The 27,502-nt window shown below is 35.3% G+C and overlaps 1 protein-coding gene and 2 non-coding genes across 3 annotated transcripts; 1 reads left to right on the top strand and 2 right to left on the bottom strand.

The window, feature by feature from the left end:
• Positions 1 to 7,026: 7,026 nt before the first annotated feature.
• TRNAD-GUC lies at positions 7,027 to 7,098 on the bottom strand. Its single transcript has one exon. It is a non-coding gene; the product is annotated as a tRNA-Asp (tRNA).
• Positions 7,099 to 9,908: 2,810 nt separating this feature from the next.
• Positions 9,909 to 9,980, top strand: TRNAD-GUC. The gene has a single exon. It is a non-coding gene; the product is annotated as a tRNA-Asp (tRNA).
• Positions 9,981 to 10,700: 720 nt separating this feature from the next.
• On the bottom strand, positions 10,701 to 15,096 carry LOC111450758 (pyruvate dehydrogenase E1 component subunit alpha-1, mitochondrial-like). The gene is made up of 8 exons (XM_023091035.1): positions 14,309 to 15,096; positions 14,117 to 14,196; positions 12,126 to 12,203; positions 11,788 to 11,883; positions 11,604 to 11,675; positions 11,349 to 11,402; positions 11,186 to 11,251; positions 10,701 to 11,059 (listed from the first exon to the last, which is right to left on the bottom strand). The coding sequence occupies exons 1-8, from the start codon at positions 15,018 to 15,020 to the stop codon at positions 11,015 to 11,017; spliced, it is 1,203 nt and encodes a 400-aa protein (XP_022946803.1). The 5' UTR covers positions 15,021 to 15,096; the 3' UTR covers positions 10,701 to 11,014.
• Positions 15,097 to 27,502: the final 12,406 nt, after the last annotated feature.

Below are 27,502 nucleotides of genomic sequence, written 5' to 3'. Positions count from 1 at the left end.
TTTTTTTTTTTTTTTTTTTTTTTTTTTTTTTTTTTTTTTTTTTTTTTTTTTTTTGATTCTAATCTAAAGAATTAGTTCGAAGATTCTGTTTTCTTAGTCATGATAGCTTGAATCTTGATCCATGTTCTAGTTCTTATCATTCGTTCTTATTCTTGATCCTTGCCCTTATCTTATTTAAGGACCTTAGTTCTCATATAAACGTACTTGTCAAAGGCTACCTAATACTTGCTTGATCCTTGGGCTTAGGGTAGCACATTGATTACTTGAAAATCAAAGCCTATCTAATACGTACTTGCTTGGTTCTTGGTTTAGGGTAGCATATTGATTACTTAAAAATCAAAGCTACATCAAAAGTAGTCTTAAAGCATATTTTGAGGTAATATCTTGGTTACTTAAAAATCAAGAGTTTACTTGGAGATCATCTTAATTTAAGGTAGCCACCTAGTTGATTAAAAATCAAGGGTTATCCTAATCTTAATATGAGGTACATCCAAGAGCAAATCTTGAGCTCAACTTGAGTTGTGGTAGCCTCATGGTTGCTTAAAAAACGAAGAGCTCTTCTAAAGTTTATCACGAGGTAATATCTTGATAGCTTCAAAACTAAAGGATGAACCTAAAACTCATCTTAACTTTAGAGTAACCTCCTGATTGCTTAAAAACCAAGAGCTAACCTATAACTTATCATAAGGTAGGATCCTCGTGGCTTAAAAATCAAGGATTAGTATAGAGCACATCTTAATCTTAGGGTAACCTCCTTGTCGCTTAAAAATCAAGGGCTAAACCAAAACTTATCATGAGATTACATCCTGATTTCTTAAAAATTAAGGATGAACTTAGAGCTCCTCTTAATCTTAGGGTAGCCTCCTGATTGTTTAAAAACCAAAGACTAACCAGATTGTAATATACCCTAATCATGATACTTAATAAAATTCAACGCCCTAAAGTGAGCAGAAGTTGTGAGCATAGTTATTCACACCATCTTCCTAACATGTTTTTTGAAATTTTAGAAAGTTTTTAAATCTGGTAAGGGGCCATGAGTGGTATTCCTTTTTAAGTCCTAACTTATTTTTCTACTTGGTTTGAGCTCTAAACTTGATCCAAATAACTTTTAACTCGGGATATATCTTCATGTCCTTAGAAATAGATCTTACTTAAAAGTCTTAAGTCATTTGAAGGATATTTGGACCTATGTACATGCTCATAGGCATGACACACTTTAGAAGAAGAGTACCCTTAAGATACTTAATATTGAGGAATAGCTTGTGACGTATTCCCAGTTCAAAGACGCCTACTTAATGAAATACTACCCACTGGTAGGCAAGCTCAAGAATTACGTAGCTTTTCTCGAACCATATTACGGTAACAAGACAATCAAAGAGTACGACATAGTGCCCAATAGACTAGCAAGGTTTGCACCAGAGTTGGTCAATACAGAGAAGATGAATTTGGACGGCTTCACCTTGGGACTCTAGTACGAGATTCAGCACTTGAGATAGCCCGGCGCAAGATCACTGCATAATGGAATAATGATTCAGTTGCTCACTTGGATTAGAACCTATAAAGCATATGAGATTGTAATCACGCCCCTATGGATGGTAAAGAGAGTGGGATAGCTTTAGGAGCACCCAAAGAGTTTGAAACACGTTGGATAGAGAATTCAAGGAAGTGTTCCCAACAGAACTTTAAGGTTTAGTACGACTTAATCATCCATAAGAGGATATGCAGTGAGTAGATGTCCCTAGTCACGATCAAGAAAAATCCTATTATGGTTAAGGCCCACTCCTTAATTGTGAATTTACCTCGACTTATAAGGGTCTATCTAGTTATAGGAATGTGACATCACCCACATAGGGCTCATGACACATTTAAAGGGTACTACTAAGGAAGGTCTAGTCGTATTTAGTGGAGAGCCTTCCTTTCATTATTAAGTTGACGTAGACAGAAGGGAGGTTGTAAAGTACTACTTAGGGAGCTTTTGGCTAGCACTAAGTAATAGATACATATGAAGTTTATTGCAAAGGTCGAGAAGTTGCTTATAGAGAGTTATGATTCCTCCGTACATTTTAGATTCACACTAGAGTCTGTGCTACATGATGACACCCCGGCATATATGCAGATAGTGCAACGACTTAGATGGACCATGAAGAACATGTTGAAGAATATGTTAAATGCAACTAGAACCCCGAAGTAACCCTGATAGGTGACTTAGACCCCTAAAATGAGAGTGAGTTGGGTACATGAATTTAAGAACCTAATAAGGCTAAGATTACTCCAGTCATATAATTAGCTAACTCTAGGCTCGTAATACAACACATGACCTTAAAAAAGCATTGAATAAGAGAAGATTCAATGAGAGCGTATAAATAGGTTACTTACAAAATATTTTTATACTTTTTTAGATTTATCGTAGGTTGTTGGTAGGTGAAGTATTCGGAGCTTTGGTACATGGGACCATAAATATTTAAAAGCGAGTTGTTACATTAAAGTTCGAAGTTGTGATGACCTTGTGTTAATGAAAAGGAAAGCCATGTATACAACCTCTCCCACAAAAGTTCTTGAGACGATGGAATAAACATCTTACCTATACTAATTATTGTGCCTTACTATTCGAGCCATCTTAAACAAGTTATCGAATTTTTTTGATTCATGAACTCGAGCTCATAGTCAATACATAGATACATAACCTTCCATTGAAAACATTTTAAAACATAAAATATAATAAAGCGTTAAACTACTTGAAACAAACTTGTAACGTAGCTTCTAAAATAAAAACGCTAAAACAAAAAAGTTTATAGATCTGTTAAACATGCTTGTGACTTCGTTGCACAACCAACTAACAACTTTTATCAAAAGTCTTATTTGTCTTTTCCTTTACCTTAAAAAGGTCAATAGTAAATCGTATACTATTAAACATATTAGGTACGAGCGTCTATACATGTAAACACAGAAATAGAACTTTATTTGATGAGACGTATAAATTTTATTAAAATCCAATAATACAATATCCTTCACAGGAATTTAAGTGGTTGGTTGGAGTATATCTTTATTAGCCTATCATTGATCGTAGGTCAGATCTTTTAGTGTCCATGCTAAGCGAAAAAAATTCATAAGTAATACTGTCGAGTTTGGTCTAGGTCATATTATGTAGTATGTTAAGGCGACCAGGTGCCGTTGTTTAGTAGAAATGGCTAGGGATCTTCTTAACTGGGCTTTTTTTTGTTGTAAACCCGACTTGAGAGGGGGCAAGAGACCACATAGATAACTTAGTAACTGGTTAGCACACGGGGCTGCTCCCCCAAATTTAGTGACTTTATAGTCAGGTGGAAGGGTTTAACCGATGATTTTTGTATTAGTAGATGTTTTACTATACTATCAAATATGATGAGGTAGTGCCTCAACCCTAGATATCAGTCATGACAAATTAATCTCACTAAGTTTAATAGAAGTCATATCCCAATAGATTTGGGAGGCCAGAAATGGTGAACATCCTTGAAACCCTAACTACAAGCTCTTTTCAAAAGCGCAGATTGTTGTACTACCTAGGCTTAAACTTCCATTAACCCAGTGTAACAGCTCGAGGCTACTGCTTATAGATATTATTTGGTTTAACTCGTTACGTATTGTCGTCAGCCTCATAATTTTAATACGATTTTAGCCTGTTACATATCATTCCTCTCTCCAACTGATGTTGGATCTTACACCTAGAGAAAAGTTTGTGGTAACCTACTAGGATAATGATGTGATAGGAGCTTACAAGTAGGTTTCTTACTGATTATTTTTACACTCACTCAATTCTACTTTTTCTTTTAAGTGATGACTAATTACTAGTCGAGGTACGAGAATGACCAAAAACTGTGTAATTAGCACAGGGAGTCGTCTAGAGACGTCAAATCTTTATGTATTGTAAGATTTATTTATTTATTTATTATTATTATTGTTTTAATGTGTATCTCGTTCCTTAGTCCCCATTTTGTAATAAAGTTTAAAGAGCACAAGTTTGTAATCGATTTCAATTTGTCATTAAAATCTATGCAAAATTTTAAGGTATTTTTATTGTTTTTATTGTACTTTTGTGCATCTTTTAGTCATGCTCCAAATTTTGAAGCTTTTAAAATAAGATCGTGATATAAGGTTTCGAGTATTATATTTGCCTTATGGCCCCATAAGCATGTCTGTCAACTATAGGTAAGTAATCAGCATCCAATTATACTTATAAATTTAAATAGAGCCTAAAACTCACATGCCATGATAGACATTTCATGTGATTACATTTTTCAACGTTCTTTTTCCTACAATTTCAGTTCAATATAAGGGAGTTCAATATAAGGGACCTCAATATAAGGGACCTCTAATGGAACGATAACTTCTATTATGGGTGTCCATGCAATTATGTTCTTCTAAATAGTTTTTCCACGTTGAATAATTTTTATATTATTTCTGATTCATTATAGACTTAGTGTAAACTAGGCTCCACTTCAATTAGTGATTGTTTAAGGTGGTTTTTAATTTGAAGCTTATAAATTTCGAAAGTTTTGTTTGTTACGTTTTTTGAACAAAGAGTAGAAGTTTAGCTTGTTTTAAACGATATTCTTTTCAAACTTTAAGTTAAGTAAATGTTAAAATTATTCTATAAACCGTTCTAATTTCTAAATATGGCTTCTATGTAGCTCTCGGGTTCTTTTTTAACCTTTACCATCAACCATGTTCGAAAGTATATATATCGAAGTTCTCTCTCTAAAAGCGTATTCGCATCTACATCTCTACCAAAAAAATACAATATCTTCTTTTCATGCTACGTTTATCTAAATAGAGATGTCGTACAGAATGCAAAATCATATTGAATTGGCACCAATAATTCTTGTACCGTACAAAAGGTGTTCAAGTTCTCCCAAATTAGAGACGATTATAGAAGAAAGTCCCATGGACTTTGAGGTTTTTCCAAAGAGTTATTTATTTATTTTTCTCATTTGTTTATCTTTTTTATCGTATGTCTTTTTGTATAAGGGTTAGCGTGATTATAATTATCTATGTAAAAGTTATCAATATTAAAGATTATATAATTTTATTTTGAATAAATGACGTAATATTTATTTTAATAACTTGAATATTTAAAAATGAGAAAATAAATACGTAAGAGCTAATTTGAATGATGGTGAATTGAGACTTGGATTTATGGTTTCGGAAAAGGAATATCGAAATTTTTTAAGGATATGGTAATAAATTTGTCCATTCTTTATGTGTTCATAAGTTCTGTATCCAAAGGCGGTTACATGGCTCATGTATGTGATTATCCCGTCCCGAGTTCTTCAATTGTTTTAAATGTAACACAAGGTTATGAATTGTTTCGGGTAAGAAAATTTGAAAGGACAGTAAAGGAAAAATAGAAGATAATAAGGAAAGCAGTAAAAAAAAAAGAAAAAAGTTCGGAAAAATAGTCCTTACGATCAAGAAATTGGAAAATTAACCCTAAAATCAAGAATTGTACAAATAGTCCTAAAGCTTGGAAAATTACAAAAATAGCCTCAATAAGTTGAAAACTAGGGAACTACCACATTAAGGGGACAAATTTCTGGAGTTATGGAGACAGGTCGGAGAAGCAAAGATGGATCGAGTCAGATTGATCCAAAAATTGCGATGCGTATTTCCCATCTACCTCGACTTAAAATTCGGCTTCTAAGGCGCTCAATAAAATCTCATAAATTAAAAAAAATTAAAAAAATTAAAAAAATTAAAAAAATGTATTTAACTCCTAGTTGAGACTCAGGTGTTACAAGATTGTTTTAACGTTTGAATTCTTCCCAAAAATTGTTAAGCTTTCTTATATTAATAGAGAACATTTATAATTCTTGATGATCGTATGTAATTCGATTTTAATCTTGATTGAATTATAAAATCTTACTTGTAAGAGCTTGTCTATTGATTTCCAATAATTATTACCGTTAATTCAATATGTCTACTACAATCACGTTCTAAGATAGAAAAAATAGATGAGTAGTTATGCGTAGACATGTAAATATTAAATTACTCTTTTATAAAAATGATTTCAAATTTGTGTAGCCATTTGATTTTTTCAATTTTGAAAATTTTAAGTCTCTTTCTTGTAATGATAGCATCGAAACTCATTTGATACCAGAAAAAACTCGACCATTATAGAAATCGTAGCTTGCAAGTCTTCTTAGTATATTTCAAAAGCATAGAAATTCTTCTGCAAGATCTTTCTAGTTATGACTTTAACCTTAGTAAATTGGCTCGGGGGAGTTTTTTTTTTTTTTTGAAGAGTGAGAATTTTAGAACAGAAATTGTATGAGATATCTTCGTGTCATCTATCGAGCAATCCCAGTCGACGTTGACAAAGGACTCGTTAAAGATGACATGGAAATGTTGCAAACAATGCATGTGGGTGTGGAACAGGTCAAAGAAGCAAAAGTTGAGATCTTTAGGAGTAAGTTCGAGGCTAGTTGTATGAAGAACCGTGAACCAATAGATGACTTTGCTACGAAGTTGACGACAATTGCCACCGACATTTATTTATTAGGCAACAAGGTGGAGAAAATCTTTGTCGCTAAAAAGTTTCTTCCGATATCTCAATAAAGATTTAACTAATTTGAATTTCATTCAAATTTCAAGAACACATTTTCAATTAATTCTAATATACCGTAATCATTTTAATATTTAACGTACCATTTTTGTTCAATATGTATAATATAATTAAATTTAAATTTGACCGCTTCAATTAAAATAAATAAATAAGCTTTCTTCCCACAAACTTATCTTACTGAGAATAATATTTAATTAGTATATTCTGCAAAAAGTCGACAAATAAGTCGTAGTAGAGTGGTAAGTATTCCTGTCTGTTACCCGGGTACTCGGGTTCGATCCCCAGCAGAGGCGTTTTTCTCTTTTACACCTACATTTTTAGAGCTAATAAATGTCCTCAAGGAGGAGTTGCTTGTGTTATCAAGGTGGAATTGCACATAATGTATTAAACGAACCGTTTAGAGCTAAATGGTAAATAAAAAAAGAAAACGCCGTTGCCGGGGATCGAACCCGGGTCACCCGCGTGACAGGCGGGAATACTTACCACTATACTACAACAACTTGCTTGTTGACTTTTTTCAGAAGATAAAATTTTAGTATTATTCTTGATAAGATAAGTTTCTGGGAAGAAAGTTTATTTATTTATTTGTTTGTTTTATTGTTTTTATATCTCAATCTGACTGTTTGATTTATTTTATTTTCAGTTATTAAAAATATTGTTATGAAATGATTTTAGATTGTTTGATTGGTTAAGTTTATTTTCAAACAAATTAATAACAAAATAAGAGCTCACTCCATATCTTACTTCAAATTTTTGTTTTACTTCATATTTTCTTTTATTCCTTCTTTATCTAATTTTGAAAGAAAAAAAAAAAGTGGAGTTTCACTCTAATAGATTTATTAAAAATATAAATGAAAAAATATATATTTGATTTGAATGGTTGAAATTAATTTTTAATATATTAGATATATTATATATATATATATATTTAATTTAAAGGGCTGAAAGGTAAATGAAGAAATATATTTAATTTTAACTGTTTAAATTAAAATTAATTATATTATACGTATTAAACATAAAAGACAAAACTTATATTTATTGTCTTTGATTAGTTAGATATTAAAATTATGAAGGTATATTAGATACATTAAATTGAAAATGTATAATTCAAATTAGTTAAATCTTTATTGGGATATTCGAAGGAACTTCTTAACCATGGAGATTTCCTCCACCTTATTGACTAACAAACAAATGTTGGTAGTGATTGTCGTCAAATTCATAGCAAAGTTATCTATTGACTCACCGTTCTTCATACGGCTGACAAACTCACTCCTCAAAATCAGCACATTTGCTTTCTTGACCTGTTCCACACCCACGTGTATTGTTTGCAACATCTCCCATGCTACCTTTACCGAGTCCTTCTTTGTCAACATGAGATGGACGTCCACTAAAATTTCTTGATAGATGACAGGAAGAGTCATCATATCCTTACGTTATACACAATGCACGGACATGACATAACACTATGTACAATGCATAACATTAGTCTTGGTCCTATTCCACTCTACCTGGAAAAAACCTACTAGGTCACATCGTCGGTGGACATCATGAACTTAACCATCTTGATATCTTGCAAAGTAGGGTACCATATAAGAAGCATGGGAGGTCTAGAGTGATTTGTACCTAGTCATCTAAGTGTTCTTGTGGTTGATGGCTTGGGTTCTGCAATATTAAGGGAAAAAAAATCATCCTACTCGACTTGGTTTATGACCCTAGAATAACATTATAGGTTTATTAGTTCATTTGCTCAAGGGTTTCATCATAACACTTAAGGCACAACAGATAAGACGTATCTGGAGATCGAACATTTGAACATAAATTCTTATAATAAGGTTACCATCCAACAAAATTTCATAAGCAATGAAGGCCATTTAGTGGGTTACTTTAAAAGGTCATGATTCTCGAGCAAAACGTCAGATTTATATCTTTAACAATTGGCTCAAGACCTAACGCTTCCACTTTTCCTTAAATCTTTGTTATCTTTAAGGTACTAGTTCATTTCCAAATGATTCTCGTAAGTAAAATTTGCGAAAAAACCAAAGTGGCTACTTACATGCTTGGTAATGTTTAGGATCTCGATTCTTGCACCCTAATGCCCAAAATTCTACTAACTTTCTTTTTGGAGGCCACCGTATGAGAATTGATTTGACATCTAAGTGATGAACCTCCCACACATCTTAAGTTGTGAGGGCAAGAACAAACCTCACTGTGTCAAGTCTAGCCACTAGTGTGAGACCTCATCAAAATTAACTCCTTGCCGCTACATGTATCCCTTTGCCACAAGTATTGATTTGTGCTTGATGACGTTTCCTTCACCATTCTTCTTCATCTTAACACACATACTTTAAACTGATGGGCTTGTGACCGAGTAGTAACCCAGTGAGTGCCTATGTCTTATTCTTCTTGATGGCTTCCTACCACGTCATCTCAATTGCTGCTTCACAGTAAGTTGTGTGGCTCTCGCTAGTTAGCAACACTAGCTCATTGGTATCAAACTCTTATTTGGGTGTATCTGCATAAATTGCAATGAGAGGACGAAATTCCTTTAGTCCACCAACAGTTGTGGATCCTCCTGTGCTCTCGCCTAAGTTTTCTTGTTCTAGAGAATTTATTGCATATTTTGGTGTCACTAGAGTTGTGATCTTCACAATAGTTTGTTTGTTGTCGCCAACAATGCACCAATCACACTTCTTCGAATACGACATATTTGCTAACATGAACTTCTTCATGTTGAGGATCATACAGCCTGTGTTCCTTAGTCTCGTCCACTTCGTCAAAGTACACCATCTTTTAACTTTTATCATCAAGCTTCTTGTTATGTTGCCGATGTTCGATCATGTGATTGCTTACTACAACATTCCCTTCATTGAGCATCAATAAGTTGTCATCTTCTCAACCAACATTTGTGCAAACTTTTTGTCATACGTGAATATAAGGCTTGCATTTTAATCCCCCTACATAATACCCATATTTTTCACCAAAGTAATACTTAATGAGGCTCTTGTCCTCACAATTAAAGTTAACTAATCAAACCAGACCTCTTATTTTGGTTTAAAAAATTGTGGATGATATATAAAATCATTTCATAATTTAGACACTCGGATTCATCGAGAAAATGTATTCAACCCAATTCATAAACTTTTAATAAGAGAAAATAAAATAAATGAAAGGTTGAACATCTCCAGTCGGATTGAGATATAAAAAGAATAAAACAAATAACTAAATAAATAAAGTTTCTTCCCACAAACTTAAAAAAGAACTCGAAAAGATTAAAGAATAATTAAATTAATGTAAAAAAATTAACAAGCGAGTCGTTGTAGTATAGTGGTAAGTATTCCCGCCTGTCACGCGGGTGACCCGGGTTCGATCCCCGGCAACGGCGTCTACTTCTTTTGTTTAAAATTTTTAGTTTAAACGGTTCGTTTAATACTCCTCCTTAAAGACGAGTATTTTTATGTTTTTATTTACTGTGGTTTTTCTGATGTGATTTGTTGTTTTAAAAAATAAATTAATAAAATTGCTTTTAATTATATAATTATACAATTTAAATAAAGTAACTTTTTGTATCGAAAACTTTGACTTTAGTATTTATTCTTTCTTCAAATTTCTAATGTAACGTTGATTTCAGAAATGATTTCTATATATTAACTTTACTGAATAAAAATTAAAAAGTTAATAAATTGAATAATTTAATAGAAAATAAAAATAGGAAAATAAAAAGTCACCAATTGTAGTAATGAATATCATGACTTTTGTATGTCTTATTGCATTTAAATTTTAAATATGCATACTTTTTATACAATTTTTTTTAAAAAAAATTGACTAAACAATATTTTTCAATAAATTGAAATGTCAATATAATCGACTAACTTTAAGAAAATTGTGGTCATATAAAATCCTCAACTTATATCGAAATTGATATAAGTTGGCCACCCCCCGCAACTTGAATGGTTTGAATCGAGTTGATCGAATTTTTCTTACACGGAGTTGTTCAACCACTCTAACAACCAAATCCAAACCAAACCCAACCTAATTTAGCACCAAGCTGAGCATCTAGGCAGTTGAGAGACACCAAGTTCAGAGTATTATATATATATATATATGTAAAAAGTGAACCCAGAAGATCAGCCTCTTTATTGTGAAAGTTCATGTGAGGGGCAAAAAAAAGCATATTTTTCACAGTTCCAAACGACTATACCAACATTTAGGCTTCCATATTTGAAGGAAAAGGCAAAATCACTCGAGTATTTCCCATTAATGGAAGGGAAAACTAAATATATTCACTAATCCAAGTGAAAAAAATAACATCTTCAATCAAACCTCCTAATTATTCCTTTTGCCTCTGTTGGGTAAAATAAGGTCAACTTTGGAGGTCCCGACCAGAGCTCTCAAACACTTCAATGTTAAATATATAAATCATGGAAGCACAGCTCTCACTTCTTTCCTATCTGCTCCGTATGACTGAAATTGAAATCAATGTGGTTATTTTTACAAATCATTTCATAATTTTGGTCTGCTTTAGCATTTATGCTCGAGTTAATGTCGTATTTGTAACGAAACCGTTGTGAGAAAGGAAATGAAGAATACCTCGGTTCCAAAACCTTTCACGTACACGTTTGTGAAGAGTTCAGAAGGATCTGGCAAAGGATTTTCCTGTAACATGGCACAAGCAACAACAATCATTCATTCTTAAATACTCTATAAGACAAACACAGTGAACTGTTAATTTATTTAACTACATGCTCCTCACCTTGGCTTGAGCGATCGCGTCATCGACTTCTTTTCTGACTTCCTTCTCAACATCCTAATGAACAAGAACGAAACATTTATCAAAAAAGTACAAACAACTTGGTTTAACAGACGAATCCAATGAACAAACCGGTGCATGTGTGTGAAGTACGTGATCAGTCTAGGTGATAACATGTTAATTAACTTAATCAACAACTAATTATGTTTCATATAAACCACAAAAGTTAGCCTCCCAGATCCAAGTTCAGCAATATACCTTTAGCTCCTTTTCAGTGGCCAGATCATAGGATAATACTAGTTTTCTTATTCTTTCAATGGGATCACGTTCCTGGTATTAAATCATGAACAAACCATTCAAAACTCAGAATCTGATTCTAGAAAAAAAAAAATATATATTTTGAAACGTTATTCAGTGATTGAATATCCATAGAGAAGCAAACCTGTCTAACGCCAGAGATCTCATCACGTGTTCGGTATGTGCTACCTGGATCAGACATAGAATGACCATGATACCTATAGGTGTCCATTTCAAGAATCTAGAAAGAAACAAAGGGAGAACATAAATATATTTACATTTGCAAGAAGTGAACCATTGGCATCTAATAGACAATAAAGAGTGACGGGAAGATGCATATTTGGAACCCTCCAAACAAGATTAAACCATCATGTACAAAATAACAAAGTCCCTTCTTGAAAACGTGTTCCTTAGCAAAACTTGGTTCATTCTTCAAAACACATTACTTGGCAACCATGATATATTTACTAGAAGGAAACTCACAATTGGTCCATTCTTCAAAGCATGCTCCTTCGCAAACTTGCAAGCCTGTTTGACAGCTAGTGCATCCATACCATCCACCTGTAACCCAAAAATATGATCATAAGTTTCTTTCTTTGTTTCCCTGGCAACACAAGAAACCAAGGAGACAACATCCAAAAGAGAGCCACGAATAAGTAAGATACGAGATGTTGAAGGGTATCGTTTGAGGTCCTCAATCATTCAAGAAAACTTCAGATTTAGTAACAGGATTTTTAACACAAACATCAGAATGAATCCAGTTTGTGATGCTCAAAAGAAGGTCAATAGGATTGCAAAAGGAGCACCACTATAAAAAAAAAATAATAATAAATAATAATAATCACTATGAAATTAACATAGAAAGCAATAACAAAAACAAAGAAAGGTAACAAGAAACTCAAATGAAAGCATCAACAGCAAATTAACTATAGATTAACACAACTCCATCTTTGATTACATGGAAAGAGACAACACTCAAATTCATTTTTTAAGAAAAGAATCAATTATATTGAAGAAAAATTAAAATTATTTTAACCTGTAACAATACTTTTATGGCATCCATTGTAAAACTCAGGAGATTTTTTAGTCAAATCTGTTAAAAGAAACTGTAGGTTCAACCTCTTCGATAACCTGCAAAGGCATCTAATAGACAATGTTTAGCTGAAGGTACTTGTCATGGATGGGTGCGGCACGAGTGGTAGCTCCTGCCTTACACAGAGCCTCAAAGAAGCTTAAAGAACCCATCACACTCTTCTATATTTGGGAGTGTGTGATATATATATATATATATATATCTATGATATGTTTGTGGGTAGACACATATATATATATATATATATATATATATATATATATATATGAAATGTTTGTGGGTAGATATATATATATGACAGCCTTAAAAGCATAAGACTAAGGTACTGTTCTCAATATTCTACAATGTTTGCTTTCTCTTCACCACACTACTGTGGAAAAAATATTTACCCCGTCATTGAAATCATCTCAATATTCAGTTATTCAAGTTAGTAATTATCAATAACTACTTAGATGTAGAACATAGAAAAAAGTACTACTAAGCAGACCAATTTCTCAAATATGCCTACAAGTTCTCATTCACATGATTTTTTAAGAAAATTAAATCACGTGTGGTGAAGATTATGACCATTTTGAGAAAGTAGAAACGCCTTTACCATTAAGTTCTGTTCATGTTAGCTCAAATTTCCACTAATATGATAAACAACTTTTTTTTTTCTTTTTAAAAAGTCTACATCCAATCCAAAGTCCAGACTTAAGATACATCACGGGTTTCTAATTAAACACACAAGAGGATTTGAATAAACGACTTCTAAGTACGATCACTAAGAGACTGCAGGCATGTTCTGCCAAGCCTGGCTGAGGAAGGATTACAAGGCGTTGACAGAAAAACATGCTGATTTAGCTAATGGGTATTGACAACTCTTTTAATTGCAATTCGGATATACATGACCATTTTTTAACCTCAACATTTGGAATCTGCTTCCAAAAGAGTGTACACTTGTAAATACTATCAGTGAAAACCATAGAAGTGGCACTATGCCACAGTGTGAGGAACCGGGGTTGTAACGCACTGAAAAAACCCCAACCTCAAACTCTTGAACAGATACATTGGGTAAGTGTTAGCCACTTCACCCTTCAGTCTCAACTTACAACCATATGAACATAGTGGCTCAAAGAGATGGCAGAGAACTCTTTCGAGTAGATCATAAACTAGCAAAGAAGATACATTAACTTTGACTCTCAATTCCTGGTTCATCATGTTCTTGTGTGCGATCTTGACTATTACTAGCCCAAAGAATTTTCATGAACTCCACAACTATCAAACAAACAACCACAATATTTCTCAAAAAAGTGATATATAGGACGAGAGACAGAATTTGAGAAAACCAACATCAACAATAAAGATTCAGCAATTACAAAATGGGGAGTAGAATCCTCACTTTCAATCCAGGAACGTAGTCCCCACGTTTATAATAAGCTGGACTCTTCGCTGCTCTCCACTCAGCAGTCCCCATACCATCTAAAAGAAATCACAACCACAATCAAACTAAATCAAACGAGATTGTGCAAATATATACAGCAAATAGAATTTCAGTGTCCAATTCAATGCGAGTATTTCACTCAATTCTTACAATGGTTATTCTCGCAGACGAAAATGGCAGGCAGATCCCAAAGCGCAGAGATATTAAGCGCCTCGAATAACTGACCCTGATTGGCCGCGCCATCGCCATAAAGAGAAAAAGTAGCAGTCCCATCCTTGGAATACTTCTGCGCAAAGGCCACTCCACATCCAAGAGGTACCTGAGCCCCAACAATACCATGGCCGCCATAAAACCCAGCGTCCTTCTTATAGAAATGCATAGAGCCACCTTTACCCCTCGAGCACCCACCCTGACGGCCCATCAGCTCCGCGAAAATCTCCAAAAGCGTTCCTCCGCGACAAAGGAAAGTACAGTGATCCCGATAAGCAGTAATAATCGCATCCTTCTTCGTAATCGCAGCCTCCATTCCCACAGCAACGGCTTCCTGACCATCATAGAGATGACAAAATCCACGGATCAACTTAGCCTTGTAGAGAGAGTCAGCAGCAATTTCCATCCGGCGCATCAATGCCATGTTGCGGAAGAAGCCAAGAAGCTCCTTGGGACTAGTCTGAACAGAACGCGACGGCTCATCGCAGTTGTGGGCCGTGAAGGGGACGGATGTCTCGACGGTGAGCGTGGCAGAGTCACCGGCAGCCGACGAGATCGAGCGGCGGAGAGAGGATGAGTATGAGATGCCGGCGACGAGTGGCTTGAGGAGATTGGATAGGGAAGATGCAGAAGCTGCGTTAGAGAGAGCCATGGGAACAGCGAGATCAGAAGGAAGGTTGGTTGAGGGTTCGAGATTTGAGAACTGGCCGATTGATAGGGACGGATGGTGGACTGTGCGTATGTACGGACTCTTTTTTTTTTATTTATTATTATTTATAATTAGACACCAATCCTAGGTAGTTCATGAGAACAACACTACAAATAAAATAAATAAATAAAAAAGCTTATTGTTTGGTTTTATTATATTTATTTATTTTATTCAACTGAGCTTATCACGATCATTGATGTCGTGTAACTAATCTCAACGATGAATGTCATGTAGCCTAGCTCATTTGATTTTATACTTCAATAGTTAATGTCTCTTATGACTTACTCGATGATTGGTTTTGTAATACTTGAGTCTCGATGATAAATTTTGAATCTGATTTTTTTCTTTTAAAGTAGAAATTTCGAGATTTTATTGAGAGATTTGAGATCGAATTTCGAGATGAGGTAGAAGAAAAATAATGCTTAGAAAAATGAGAGGAATTTAAGAAAAATATAAAAATAAATAGTAAAAAATTGGATAATTGGGTCAAAGTCAACTCCTAGGATAAATTGGTCATTTTATCCTTATTCTTAATTAGGGGTCTGCGTTGCCCTAATTAGATGGCCAATGGTGAAGGAAACAAAGAAGGAAAGAAAAGAAAAAGAGAGGAAAAGATGGAGTTGGTTAAAGTTTGAGAGAGAAAGTTGAAATTCACTCCAAATGAGTCAGAATTTAACTAGACTTCTTCACCACACATGTTCAGAAGTATTTGAAGAATCATTCTCCATTTTTGAATCACTCAATTCTGTCAAGAATCAAAGAACGGAAGGTATGAAATTCAAGTTATTTATTACGTTAAGTTATGAATTTTTAGTATGTTGACGTGCACATATTTTATGAAGTTAGAGTTGATTTGGATAGAAAAGTTAAATGAACATCAAGAAGAAAAATTATGAGAAAAATACCTTAGTAAAGAAGGATTAAAACTCTAAAATTGTTGTGAAGAAACTAAGGTAATTCGAGTTGTTTATAGAAAGTTATGAAAATTCAAATAAAATAGAAAAAAAATCGAAAAATTATTTGGAAATCTGGAAATTTTGACAAAAGAGTCGAATGTGCAGGTGACAGCATGTGAGCATGTGAGCATGTGAGGCTTAAGAAATTTTGGAACTTCTAACACACGCTAAAACTAGCTCGGGAGGCACGTGTCATCCAAGTAAGTAACCACAAGACTTTAGGCAAGTAATACTTGTAGGGATCGCTAACACTTGTTAGCATGCATTCCTTACCTTAAGTGGTTAGATAATACATGTTAAGGACTTTGGGAGGGCATTTTTGGATGAGCATGTACGGTATGTATGTTATGGTTGCCTTTAAGTTGAGATTTTCGAGACCATGTTGTTTTATTTATTAGGCAAGGCTAGAAAGAAAATATGCATAACTAGAATACAAGTTGGGCAATATGGATGAGTGTGGTATGCATGATGTAAGAAATTACAAAAATGCCCCTATGATGAGGTTTGTGATGAACGATGTTTTATGTCTTCCATTGTGGTATCATGGAGGAAGGGATATTTTGATTTGTGCTACGAGTGATTGATGGATGTTATCTCCCCGTTGAGCTTGTTTGATTGTGTGTATGATTTATATCATATGAATTTCATGCATTAAGGGTTGGTAAGATTATTTTCGTAATAAACAATTGTATTGGGTAGACACGCTCTACGTGTTAAAGACAATCGATAGATGTATTTTTTTTTCTAGTAAAGCTTGTATCAAGTACTCAGTTAAGATTAGGGCTCTATAACTAGAGCAGTTTACATGTAGAACTAGAGATTAGACCTATGTGCATCAAGAACTCGTTACATGTTCACTCCCGTAAACAAATCTCAAAGAGGAACTAGGGACTACACGGGTAGACGATCAATGAGGAATCAATTGGAACTTTGAGACTTACTCAGTGGCTTAGAGCACTGTAAAGGTGAGCCCGAACTTCTTATAGACCAAAGAAAAGTCATAGGAACCTACTAGAAGAACAAAGCGATGAGAGCCTACAAGTAGGTTGGTTACTAAGTATATTTTTATACTCACCATTTTTTTCTTTTTTTTTTTTTCAGGTATCAGTCGAGGTCGGGAGGTGCTCGAGAGCTGCACTGTCACAGAGGCGTGTTATTTCGGAGCGTCAACCCGTTTTTACATTTTGGAGTCTTTTGTATTTTGTCTTTTAATTTCTCCCATTTGCAAATTTGTACAACGTCATCTTGTAATTAGATTTAAACTTGTATCTAATTTTGGTGTTGTTGATTTTTTTTTTTTAATTTAAATTTTATCATATTTTATTTTATTTGTTTTTGCTTCCTTCTTTTTATCGGATTTTCGAAGTCTAAAAAACTAGGTCGTGACAAGTTCCTCATTGTCTTCTACTATCCGGGCTCTTTTCCTTCCAAATCTCTAAATCTTATGCACATATTCTTAATTATAGGAGAGTTTAAAACGTTTATTAAAATGATGCCCCAATATCCTTCGAAGACATGCAACTAAAATAAATAGTTCTAACAATTAAACTACATGAAAAGATAAAATTAGTTTAATTTCTTATTTTCAAGGAATTTGTCTAACACAATTTAAATAAAATTAAAAAAAATGTTTTTTAGTAATAAAAATACAAAATTCAAACTGACACATGACTGCTTTTATTTCACTCTACTTGTCACTTTCATGCGACCATTTTGTCTTATCCCAAGATAAGTATTAAAATCATTTTAAATTTTTACATATTACGATTCGATTAGTCTATGATTTTAAGTAACTCAACCAGCACGTCATCGTGGCGGGTATTTTTTAACATTCAACTTTAGTTTTGTTATAATTTATTCATGTTAGCTCTGGATTAAGTGATTCAAGAGACGTTGAAATCTTATTTCGAGCGCTATATAATTTCAAAACACTAGAATTATTAGTTATTGAGAGTAATTAATTAAAAATTAAAAAAGTCAACCAATTCAATATCTACCCACCGCCCAAATATAGTTATGAACATATCATGCTTTTTGAAGAAAAACTTTTCATGTATTTCCAAGGTAGGATAAGTTGGAAACTTGGTAGCTTTGTGTGCACTGATTTTCTACCAAATGAACAATATCATGAAAGGGAGTTGGGCTTTTTTCCTCTCAATGTGGCTCGTATTAGGTTTGATAGAAATACATGTTGGGATATGGAGCCTTATACCTAAATCTAGTAGAGATATATTTGGAGGATATTTCGTAAAAATATTTGGTTATAATATACTATAGATATTTGGTAAAAATTTGATAGAGATATATTTTGTAGTTTAAATCTTTGAAAGCTATATTTAATAAATTGAAACTATATATATACATTAGTGCTCTCAAAATTTATTTTTCTTCGTTCTCTGTATTATGTTTTGTTTACATACTTGAAGTCATCGATAAAACCTTTAGCCAATATTTCTCCTTGAATTTTCTCTCTCATGTTCTTTGTGTTCATCTTGATCGAGTGTGTGCATTGTTGAGTGATCCTAACAACTGGTATCAGAGCTAACAATTGGTATCAGAGCGAGGCGAAATTCACCATGATCTGTGAAGATGGAAATTTCAAAGATTGGAATTGAAAAGTTTGATGGATTCGATTTTGGTTTCTAGAAGATGCAGATTGAAGATTGTCTGTACTAGAAAGGTCTTCACAAACCCTTGTTGGGGGTGAAGTTGGATACTATGACCATGGAGCAGTGGAAGCTCAAGGATCGTTAGGTCTTAGGGTTGATCTGGTTGACGCTATCCAAAAACGTAGCATTCAATATCGTGGAGAAAAATGTCACTTTCGGGCAGATTGTACAAAGAGGAAGCAAAATCACAAATCAGAGGATGATGATAATTCTATACATTTAGCAGAAGACATTGGGGAAACTTTAATCCTCAGCGTGAACAGTCTGATTGAATCTTAGATTTTGAACTCAGGTGCATCTTTTCATTCATCTTCAAATAAAGAGTTGTTTCAAAATTTCAAGTCTGAAGATTGAAGGAAAATGGGATGTCTACATAAAAACTCTAGCAGGAAATCAGTGGACATTGAAGGATGTCAGATATATTTCTTGTCTCAAGAAGAACTTGATCTCTATTGGTAGTTGGATAGCACAGGTTATGCAACAAAGTTTGGGAAGAGTTCGTGGAAGATTGAGAAGGGTGCTATGGTGGTAGCACGTGGCACAAAATTTGGAACCTTATACACCACTACAGGGTGTATGAACATAGTTGTTGTTGCTTAGAGTGCTTCGAATTCAAGTCTATGGCATAATAGACTTGGACATATGAGCATTAAAAGAATGAAGATGTTAGTTGCGAAATGAGTTTTGAAAGTCTGAGGCGTGTTGCCCATGGACGCATGCCCATGACAAGCCAAATCCTTTATGTTTTTTCATGTTAGAGTGTTTTTACTTTTGTATTTCTAGGAAATATGACCTTTCAAAAAAATCATGTCTAGGTCTGCCAGACATGAAATGCCTCAAAATGTACTATAGGGGGATATGACTAGTTGTCAACTCCTCCCTACCTGATAGTTATATGCAGTAAGCTATTGTTGTTGTCTTTTGCTTACATTCCCATATAACACCATCAATTTCTCAAATCTTGCTTTCAAAACTCTCTTTCGAAATCTCTCTACCCCCATTTTCTAAAACTTTCTTCTTGAACCAGGGCCAGAGGCTCGAGCATACGTCGCTTAGTCGTAGGCGACGGAAGAACAAATAGGCTTAACTCACTTGTTGCTGGAAGTGAGTGTCGCACAATCGCAAGTCAACAACCATCAAAGTGCGATTGTGACAAATGGTATTAGAGCTTTGTTAGCTCCGTGACATAGTAAAGACTGAAACCATGTCGACAACAAAGTCGACACCCAAATCACAAGCCGACTTACTTTAATAAAGGAGGAAATGTTGTTCCTCAAAAAAGTCCCTGACACTGTCCGCTTCCTGGAAGTACAAGTGATGGAATTGAATGGAAAAGTCGAAGAAATCGATGCAATGGGCAACTGCCTGGATGGGTTGCCAATCAAAGAACTAATGTTTTGAGTGGCCTCGCTCGAAGAAAGAGTTGCTCCTACGAGCAACTCAAGACTTGCTGGTAGTCCTGATAGCTATGTCGTGCACAAGGAGGGACGTGGTAAAGAGTTCGACGAGCTACAAAATATCATGATGAAGTTGTTTAATGGACTAGTTGACGAATTCAGAACAACGATCGATGTCATCTAAGAAAAGATGGCCGAGATGAACACCCGAATTGGGGTGACCATGAAAGTCGTGGAGAACTGAAGTTCCCAGATCCTTCAAACGAACAGAAGTTCCCAAACCCTTCAAAGGGAACCGAGATGCCAAAGAGTTGGAGAACTTCATTTTTTATTTTGAACAATACTTCAAAGCCACAACGGCCTGTATCGATGACATAAAAGTTGCAGTTGCCTTAATGCATCTCATAAACGATGTAAAGCTTTGGTGGCGTTCGAAGGTGCAAGACATCGAAAATGGATTATGCACCATTGACTCTTGGGAAGACCTCAAGAGAGAGTTGAGGGACCAATTCTTCCTCGAAAACGTAGAATACATAGCATGGGAAAAACTAATAGCACTAAAACAAAAAGCATAAGGAAATATGTCAGACAGTTCTCGACCCTGATGCTAGATATCAGGGGCACGTAAGAGAAAGACAAGGTATTTCTCTTCATAAATGAGTTGCAATCGTGGGCCAAAACAAAAATATACGAGAAAAAGGTTCAAGACCTAGCCATCGCAATCGCTAGTGCCGAAAGACTCTTAGACTTTGGAAGCGAAGCGAGTTTCCAAAGAAAAACAACACAAACCCCAAACATTGGGGGCAAAGTGTAACGACCCGAAATTTTCTACTTAATTTAAGGTCGCTACTGTATACATACCATAAACATTGAATGCGGAAGACTTCATTTAAATTCCATAAAACATATCCTTTAACTTAAAACACAGCCATGGACTTACTGATGGTGTTAATATAACACACGCGGAAGCAATTTGGATCTTAGGCACTTTTAGAACATCAATTATTGTAAATAACTAGCATGTTCATAAGTATTAAAACTTAATGAGTTTAAATACTAACCTTTTGTAGTTCAAACTCCTTTTGCCTCACGAACCGGTTTCGAACCACCACTAGTGTCTTCTCCACTATCCTCCGGCCTTAGAACGGGATTGTGGAATCCGGTGAGTGACTAAACTTGGGACAGATTATGTATATGTGAAGAGAGTGTTTGTGAGAGGTTTTTCTCAAGGTTTTTCACCAAGATAAAGAAGACCTTCCATGTATCATGACCACTCTATTTAAAGAGTCATGTTTGCATGTTCATGCAAATTTGAGATCACCAAATTTTGACACTTAAAATTCCACTCAAATGTTTGGGATTATGTGGCAAGCATGCATGTTTGAGTTAACCAAATTTTGACACTCAAAATTCCACTCAAACTTGTGGAGTTTATTTGGCAAACATGCAAGTTTGGTTAAACCAAATTTTGACACCTCAAAATTCCACTCACATGGATTTTTCCATTAGATGAAAGTCAACATTTTGACTTTCTTCATTTTAATTCAACAATTAATTTGAATAATGAATTTCAAATTAAAGTAACATTAAATGATTAATTAAACTATTTAATTAATATTTAATATTAATTCAAATGCCAATTTCAATCAATTCCGACACATAATTGATTAAGATATTTAAATTTTATTTAAATATCTCAGATTCTCTCTTTTTGTTTAATTCGTAAATAAAACAAAATTGCGGTTAAATATATCGTATATATGTAACGCATATTCCCTAATTTGAATTCGAACACTTCGAATTCACTCGTCACACTGTTCTATGGTTTAGTCCGATATGAGCTAGCAGAGGGACCTAATGGACCTATAGATCATGGGCTCCAACGATCCAAGATTAACCGGTTTAAACTCATTAACCTGGTTAACCAACATTCGTTAACTACTAGGACACTCCACTATAGCCTAGTAGTTGCACTCCCCTCACTATAGATATATTTCTGTCCATCTGATATAACCATGATTAGTAAGTCGATCCTTCACAGGTTGTTCGTAACTAGAGCTGGGTCAATTTACTGTTTTACCCCTGAAGTTACTTCTTGTTTCTTATGTCTCACTGATCCTCTAATGAACAATTGGTTTGTGGTCCAACCAGTAAACCGAATCCCTCTCAGGCCAATGAGAGGGTGGGGCCCCTTGTTCAAGACCTGGAGTCGGTGCTTAAGGGAAATACCTTTCTTCTATTCCTAAAAGTGGGTAGGAGTGAATTCCGTCTTGCACCCCACGTCCTCAGCCATTCACCCAGTCTTACCCCTGAAATGGGAGACCTGTTGAGTCGGCGAACTAGAGCCACTCTCACCCATGCAAATCTAAGGATAATTCCGAATAAACAGGAGTTCATGGTTAGCTCAGGATTAAAACCGAGTTACCTAGGTTATCGAATGAAAAGAAAATCAGTGTCAACAGTAAACGACATTATAAAGTGAGAGTGGTTTTCTTCATGGTCCGATCTTATGCAATACTCATTGCATAGGACGCCCCCACTCACATGTCTCCACATTACAATTTAGTGATCACATTGTTTATATCATATACAAAAAGTGGGCCGCATCCATAGTGTCCCCAGAATAAGGTACTCAGCCTTATTCTTATACTATAGATCATTTTGACTATATACTTGAACTTGATCCCCTCTTATGTCTCTACATATAGTTCAACTAATCATACTATAGCCAGAGTGTTCTTAGTTTATTGAATCTAGATTAATGATCGTAAAGTTCACTTTATTCAATAACAATTTTTACTGAATAAACATCAATAATAACTTTATTGAAAATAGAATATATCTTTGTTTACAAACTATGAGTTTTAGGACATAAAACCCAACACTTACGTGTTTCGAAAACGTCTTTAAAACGACACAACAAAAGACTCGAAATAAAATAAACAAGCGTTTAAGTTTAAAACATCCTATTCTATCCTAAGTCTAAGAAATAAATGCCACTATCCTATGCATGTGCCATGATCTCGAGTTGCGATGTCGTCGTCAGCAGTACAGGAATGCCTTGCCTTAACCTGAAAAATGTAGTAGCACATGGCTTGAGTATTTAAAGAAATACTCCAGTAAGTGACCCCACTATTGGGGTTAAATGCAACAATCACATGCAATGAAATGATGGGACCTATCTTTCGTTTCGTTTCGTTTTGTTTCATTTCGTTTTGTTTCGTTTCGTTTCGTTTCATTTCGTTTTGTTTCGTTTCGTTGCGTTTTTCCTACTGTGTAACCCTAAAAGGTAATCGTGGACGTGTACCATATACTCTACATGCAGCCCATACGTGCGAGTATGGGCTCACCAGCTAGTTCGCACACCGCTGAGCCACTGTCCCTAGCTGGTGGGCATGCTCTGGGGGCCCACCGGGACCTATTAAAACTAAAACCACCACGGCAGCGCTATGCAGGGCATAACGATCGTTGTCCTGCCATTTGGATGTACACGTCCGTACCCTCGTGATGGGATAGGGGTATCCCCCCAAATGCATGATCACACAATATGCATGAGGTCCCATTAGTCCTACAGTCATCATTTAATGAACATAACCCCGTGTCACGTTTTCATGCTTACATGTCATTCTCATTCTCATTTCGTTACATCATACATATTCATAGCGGGGTTATGTATCATGCAATTTATCGTATTTCATGTCATACAATTCATTCAGTTACATTTCAATACTCATACAACAAGCCATAATCGTACAAGGGCCACACAACGTCACATGCATTCATATCACATCAACTGAGCAGCATAAATAACATACATTCACGTTCACATGATTTCGTAAGTAAGTACAACAATCTAGCATACAATGTATCATGTCATAACCAAGTCATAACGTAAACACTTCATAGTCATATCGTTCTGTAACTTACCATAGCCTTAACGTTCTTATACCTGTCACAGATATATCATTACGTGACGTACCTTAGTCATATCATCACAAGAACGTACCCTAACGCTATCGTTCTATCAATCTATCACAAACCTATCCCTTTCTACCCATAACCTAACCATATTCTTTCATCAATCTCTCCTATCCATAGCACTCCGGTATGTAATCTAACTCTAACGTTTCATGAACGTATCTTACTCCTATCGTTACATTTCATTTTGTGCATCCTTCTCGTATCCTATCTCAAACATATCCTTGAGCACATCGTACCATAATTATTATCATACAAACCACATATTATAACATAACATAACATATAAGAAGCATATCGATCAACAAACAATTCACACATGTCAATATATATGACACGTGCAGAACCACAGGGCACGTGTCAACATCAAATATAACCATGCCGATAGTAAGGTCACTTACCTAGCTCGCTTAAGTCATTGCCACAAATATATCTTTAATGAAAGTTCGATTCCGTCCTTTGAAATCCGAGTCAACCTATATGAGCTCATGACATCAGTTTCAAGTTTTATCTCTATAAAATTATTACTCTAATTTACCTTAGTATCTTAAAAGTCTGATCTTTTCTGGACAAAATTTAAAGAAGCTCACTGCCCTCCCCTCTCATGAAAATTCTGAATGTTTTCTGTTACACAAAATTGAAAGGAGCTCACTGCCGTATGATATTTCCTATTATTGTTAAATACTATTTAACAAATCTTTTCTTACTCTCCCTCCCTCCCTCTCTCTCTAATCCTTTTCATTCTGTAAATAGGTTTTAAAATTGAAAGGAGCTCACTCTCTCTCTCTCTCTAATCCTTTTCATTCTGTAAATAGGTTTTAAAATTAAATACTGTTTAACAAATTTTCCTCAATCTCCCTCCCTCTCTAATCTTTTTCAATCTGTAAATAGGTTTTTCAATAAACAGATATTACTGACCAATTTTAAGTACAGGCTAGGATCTTTTAGTTTATAGATTCGCCACCTAAAATTTTATTGAATCTAATTTATAATGTATAATTAAAATGCTAACAAAAATCTAATAATTGTATATGGGATCTGATTATTACAAAAGATTTGATCCTAAATTAATTTCTTATCCCCGTAACTACGCAGGAAAAGGAAATCTGAGATAGCATTTTACCTTAATAACTGACAAACTCTGAATCTGCAATCTGTTGAACACCATTTTACTTCTCAAATCTGACATTGTTGTTTTTCTATTTCTTCCTTTCTTTTTTTTTTCAGTTGGCCTAAGATGGGTCGAGGAGAGATAATTGTGGGAAGGGATGAGAGGTAAGTGGAGAGAGAGGTGGGGAAAGATTTTTTTTTAATTAATTAATTAATTAATTTTTTATTATTATAATTTTAACTATTTTTATAATTATTTTTATTCGTTTATTTCTTTATTTATTTTTGGGCTATTACACAAAGCATATAAGTCATCGGGTTATTGAAACTAAGGCCCAATAGGCCAAATGGAAGTAACGATAGACCAAATGGATAGACAAATAGACCTCCTCAGAATAACCAAGCAGGGACATCTCGAGGACCTTACTCTCAAAAGAACTACCCAACGACACCTTTACAGTGCTTGTTGTGTAAAGGCCCCCACAAACTGTCCTACTGTCCTCACAGGGCCTCTCTCTCTTAGTGCGCTCCAAGTGTCCATTCAAGAGAGCAACAACACAGGAGTCGAGACTACGCAAGACAAGAGGGAAGATCAAGACAACCTCCGAATGGGTGCGCTTAAATTCTTGTCAGCCCTCCAACGAAAGGTTGACCCAAAGGAGATGATAGAGAAAGGGCTTATGTTCATAAATGCAACAATAAACTCACGACCGAGCAAGGACACCTTGATAGACTCAAGTGCGACCCATAAGTTCATCACCGACTAAGAAGCCCGAAGATTGGGACTTACCATAGAAAAGGACCCTGAAAAAATGAAAGTTGTCAACTCCGAGGCATTGTCTATCGTGGGAGTCTCCAAAAGAATCTCCTTGAAATATAGGGGCATGGTCAGGAGAAATGGACCTTGTCGTGGTTCGTATGGACGACTTCGATGTGGTACTTGGGATGGACTTCCTCCTAGAACACAAAGTTATCCCAATGCCACTGGCGAAATGCTTGGTGATTACCGACCATACAATTGAAAAGAGGACTTGCACGAGAGGAACCCACATTTATGGCTATACCCCTGATGGAAGAAGTGACCACTGAGGAAACTATTCCAAACGAAATCAAGAATGTACTAGACAGTTATGCTGACATAATGCTAGAGAGCTTACCACAAACATTACCACCTCTTCGAGGCATCGATCACGAAATTGAACTCATCCCCGAGGTTAAACTCCCAGTGAAGAACGCATATTAGATGGCTCCCTCTGAGCTAGCCGAATTAAGGAAACAATTAGATGAGTTGTTGGCGGCAGGATTCATCTGCACTATAAAGGCACCTTACGAAGCCCCTATATTGTTTCAGAAAAAGAAGGATGGGACGTTGCGTCTATGTGTAGACTATAGAGCCTTAAACAAAGTGACTGTATGCAATAAATACCCACTGTCGATAATATCTGACTTGTTTGACCAGCTTCATGAGGCCAAGTACTTCATGAAGCTGGACTTATGATCAGGGTACTATCAAGTACGTATCGTCGAAGGGGACGAGCCCAAGACGACGTGTGTAACAAGATATGGGGCTTTTGAGTTCCTGGTAATGCCCTTTAGCCTGACAAATGCCCCAGCTATGTTTTGCACGTTAATAAACCAAGTTTTCCATGAATACTTGGACTAGTTCGTCGTAGTATACCTCGATGACATAGTTGTATGCAGCGCAACCTTAGAGAAACACAAGATGCACCTGAAGTTAGTGTTCGACAAGTTGCGGCAGAATCTGTTGTATGTCAAGAAAGAAAAATGTGTCTTGGCACAAACATGCATCAACTTCCTTGGACATGTCATCTGTTGTGGACAGATCGGAATGGATAGCGACAAGATAAAAGCTATCCAAGAGTGGAAAATTCCTACTTCCATATCCGATGTACGATCCTTCCTGAGATTGGCGAACAATTATAGGCGGTTCGTCGAAGGGTTTTCACAACGAGCCGCCCCATTAACAAAACTTCTAAAGAAAGACCACCCTTGGTCGTGGTCAAATGAATGTCAAATGACCTTCGAAGATCTGAAGACAACCATGACGAGGGGTCCTGTCCTCGAATTGGTGGATGTTTCTAAACCGTTTGAAATAGAGATAGATGCTTCCGACTTTGCCCTAGGTGGTGTTCTTATCCAAGAAGGCCACCCCATAACTTATGAAAGTCAAAAGCTCAATGATGCAGAAAGGAGGTACACTGTCTCTGAAAAAGAAATGTTAGTTGTGGTCCATTGCCTATGAGTTTGGAGACAGTACCTTTTGGGATCACAATTCGTGTTGAAGATGGATAACA

The sequence above is a fragment of the Cucurbita moschata genome, unplaced genomic scaffold (genome assembly GCF_002738365.1).
Source record: "Cucurbita moschata cultivar Rifu unplaced genomic scaffold, Cmos_1.0 Cmo_Scf00012, whole genome shotgun sequence".
NCBI lineage: Eukaryota > Viridiplantae > Streptophyta > Magnoliopsida > Cucurbitales > Cucurbitaceae > Cucurbita > Cucurbita moschata.
The sequence above is the reverse complement of the archived record's forward strand: the minus strand, read 5'-3'. Positions and strand labels throughout refer to the sequence as shown.

Bases quoted from the DNA above. Each gene is read 5' to 3' on its own strand.
- LOC111450758 (XM_023091035.1), bottom strand. From the start codon at position 15,020: ATGGCTCTCTCTAACGCAGCTTCTGCATCTTCCCTATCCAATCTCCTC. The intron at 12,204-14,116 runs GTGAGGATTCTA...TTTGGGTTACAG, and splicing joins ACTACGTTCCTGGATTGAAA to GTGGATGGTATGGATGCACT. The intron at 11,403-11,603 runs GTATATTGCTGA...CTTGTTCATTAG, and splicing joins CCACTGAAAAGGAGCTAAAG to GATGTTGAGAAGGAAGTCAG.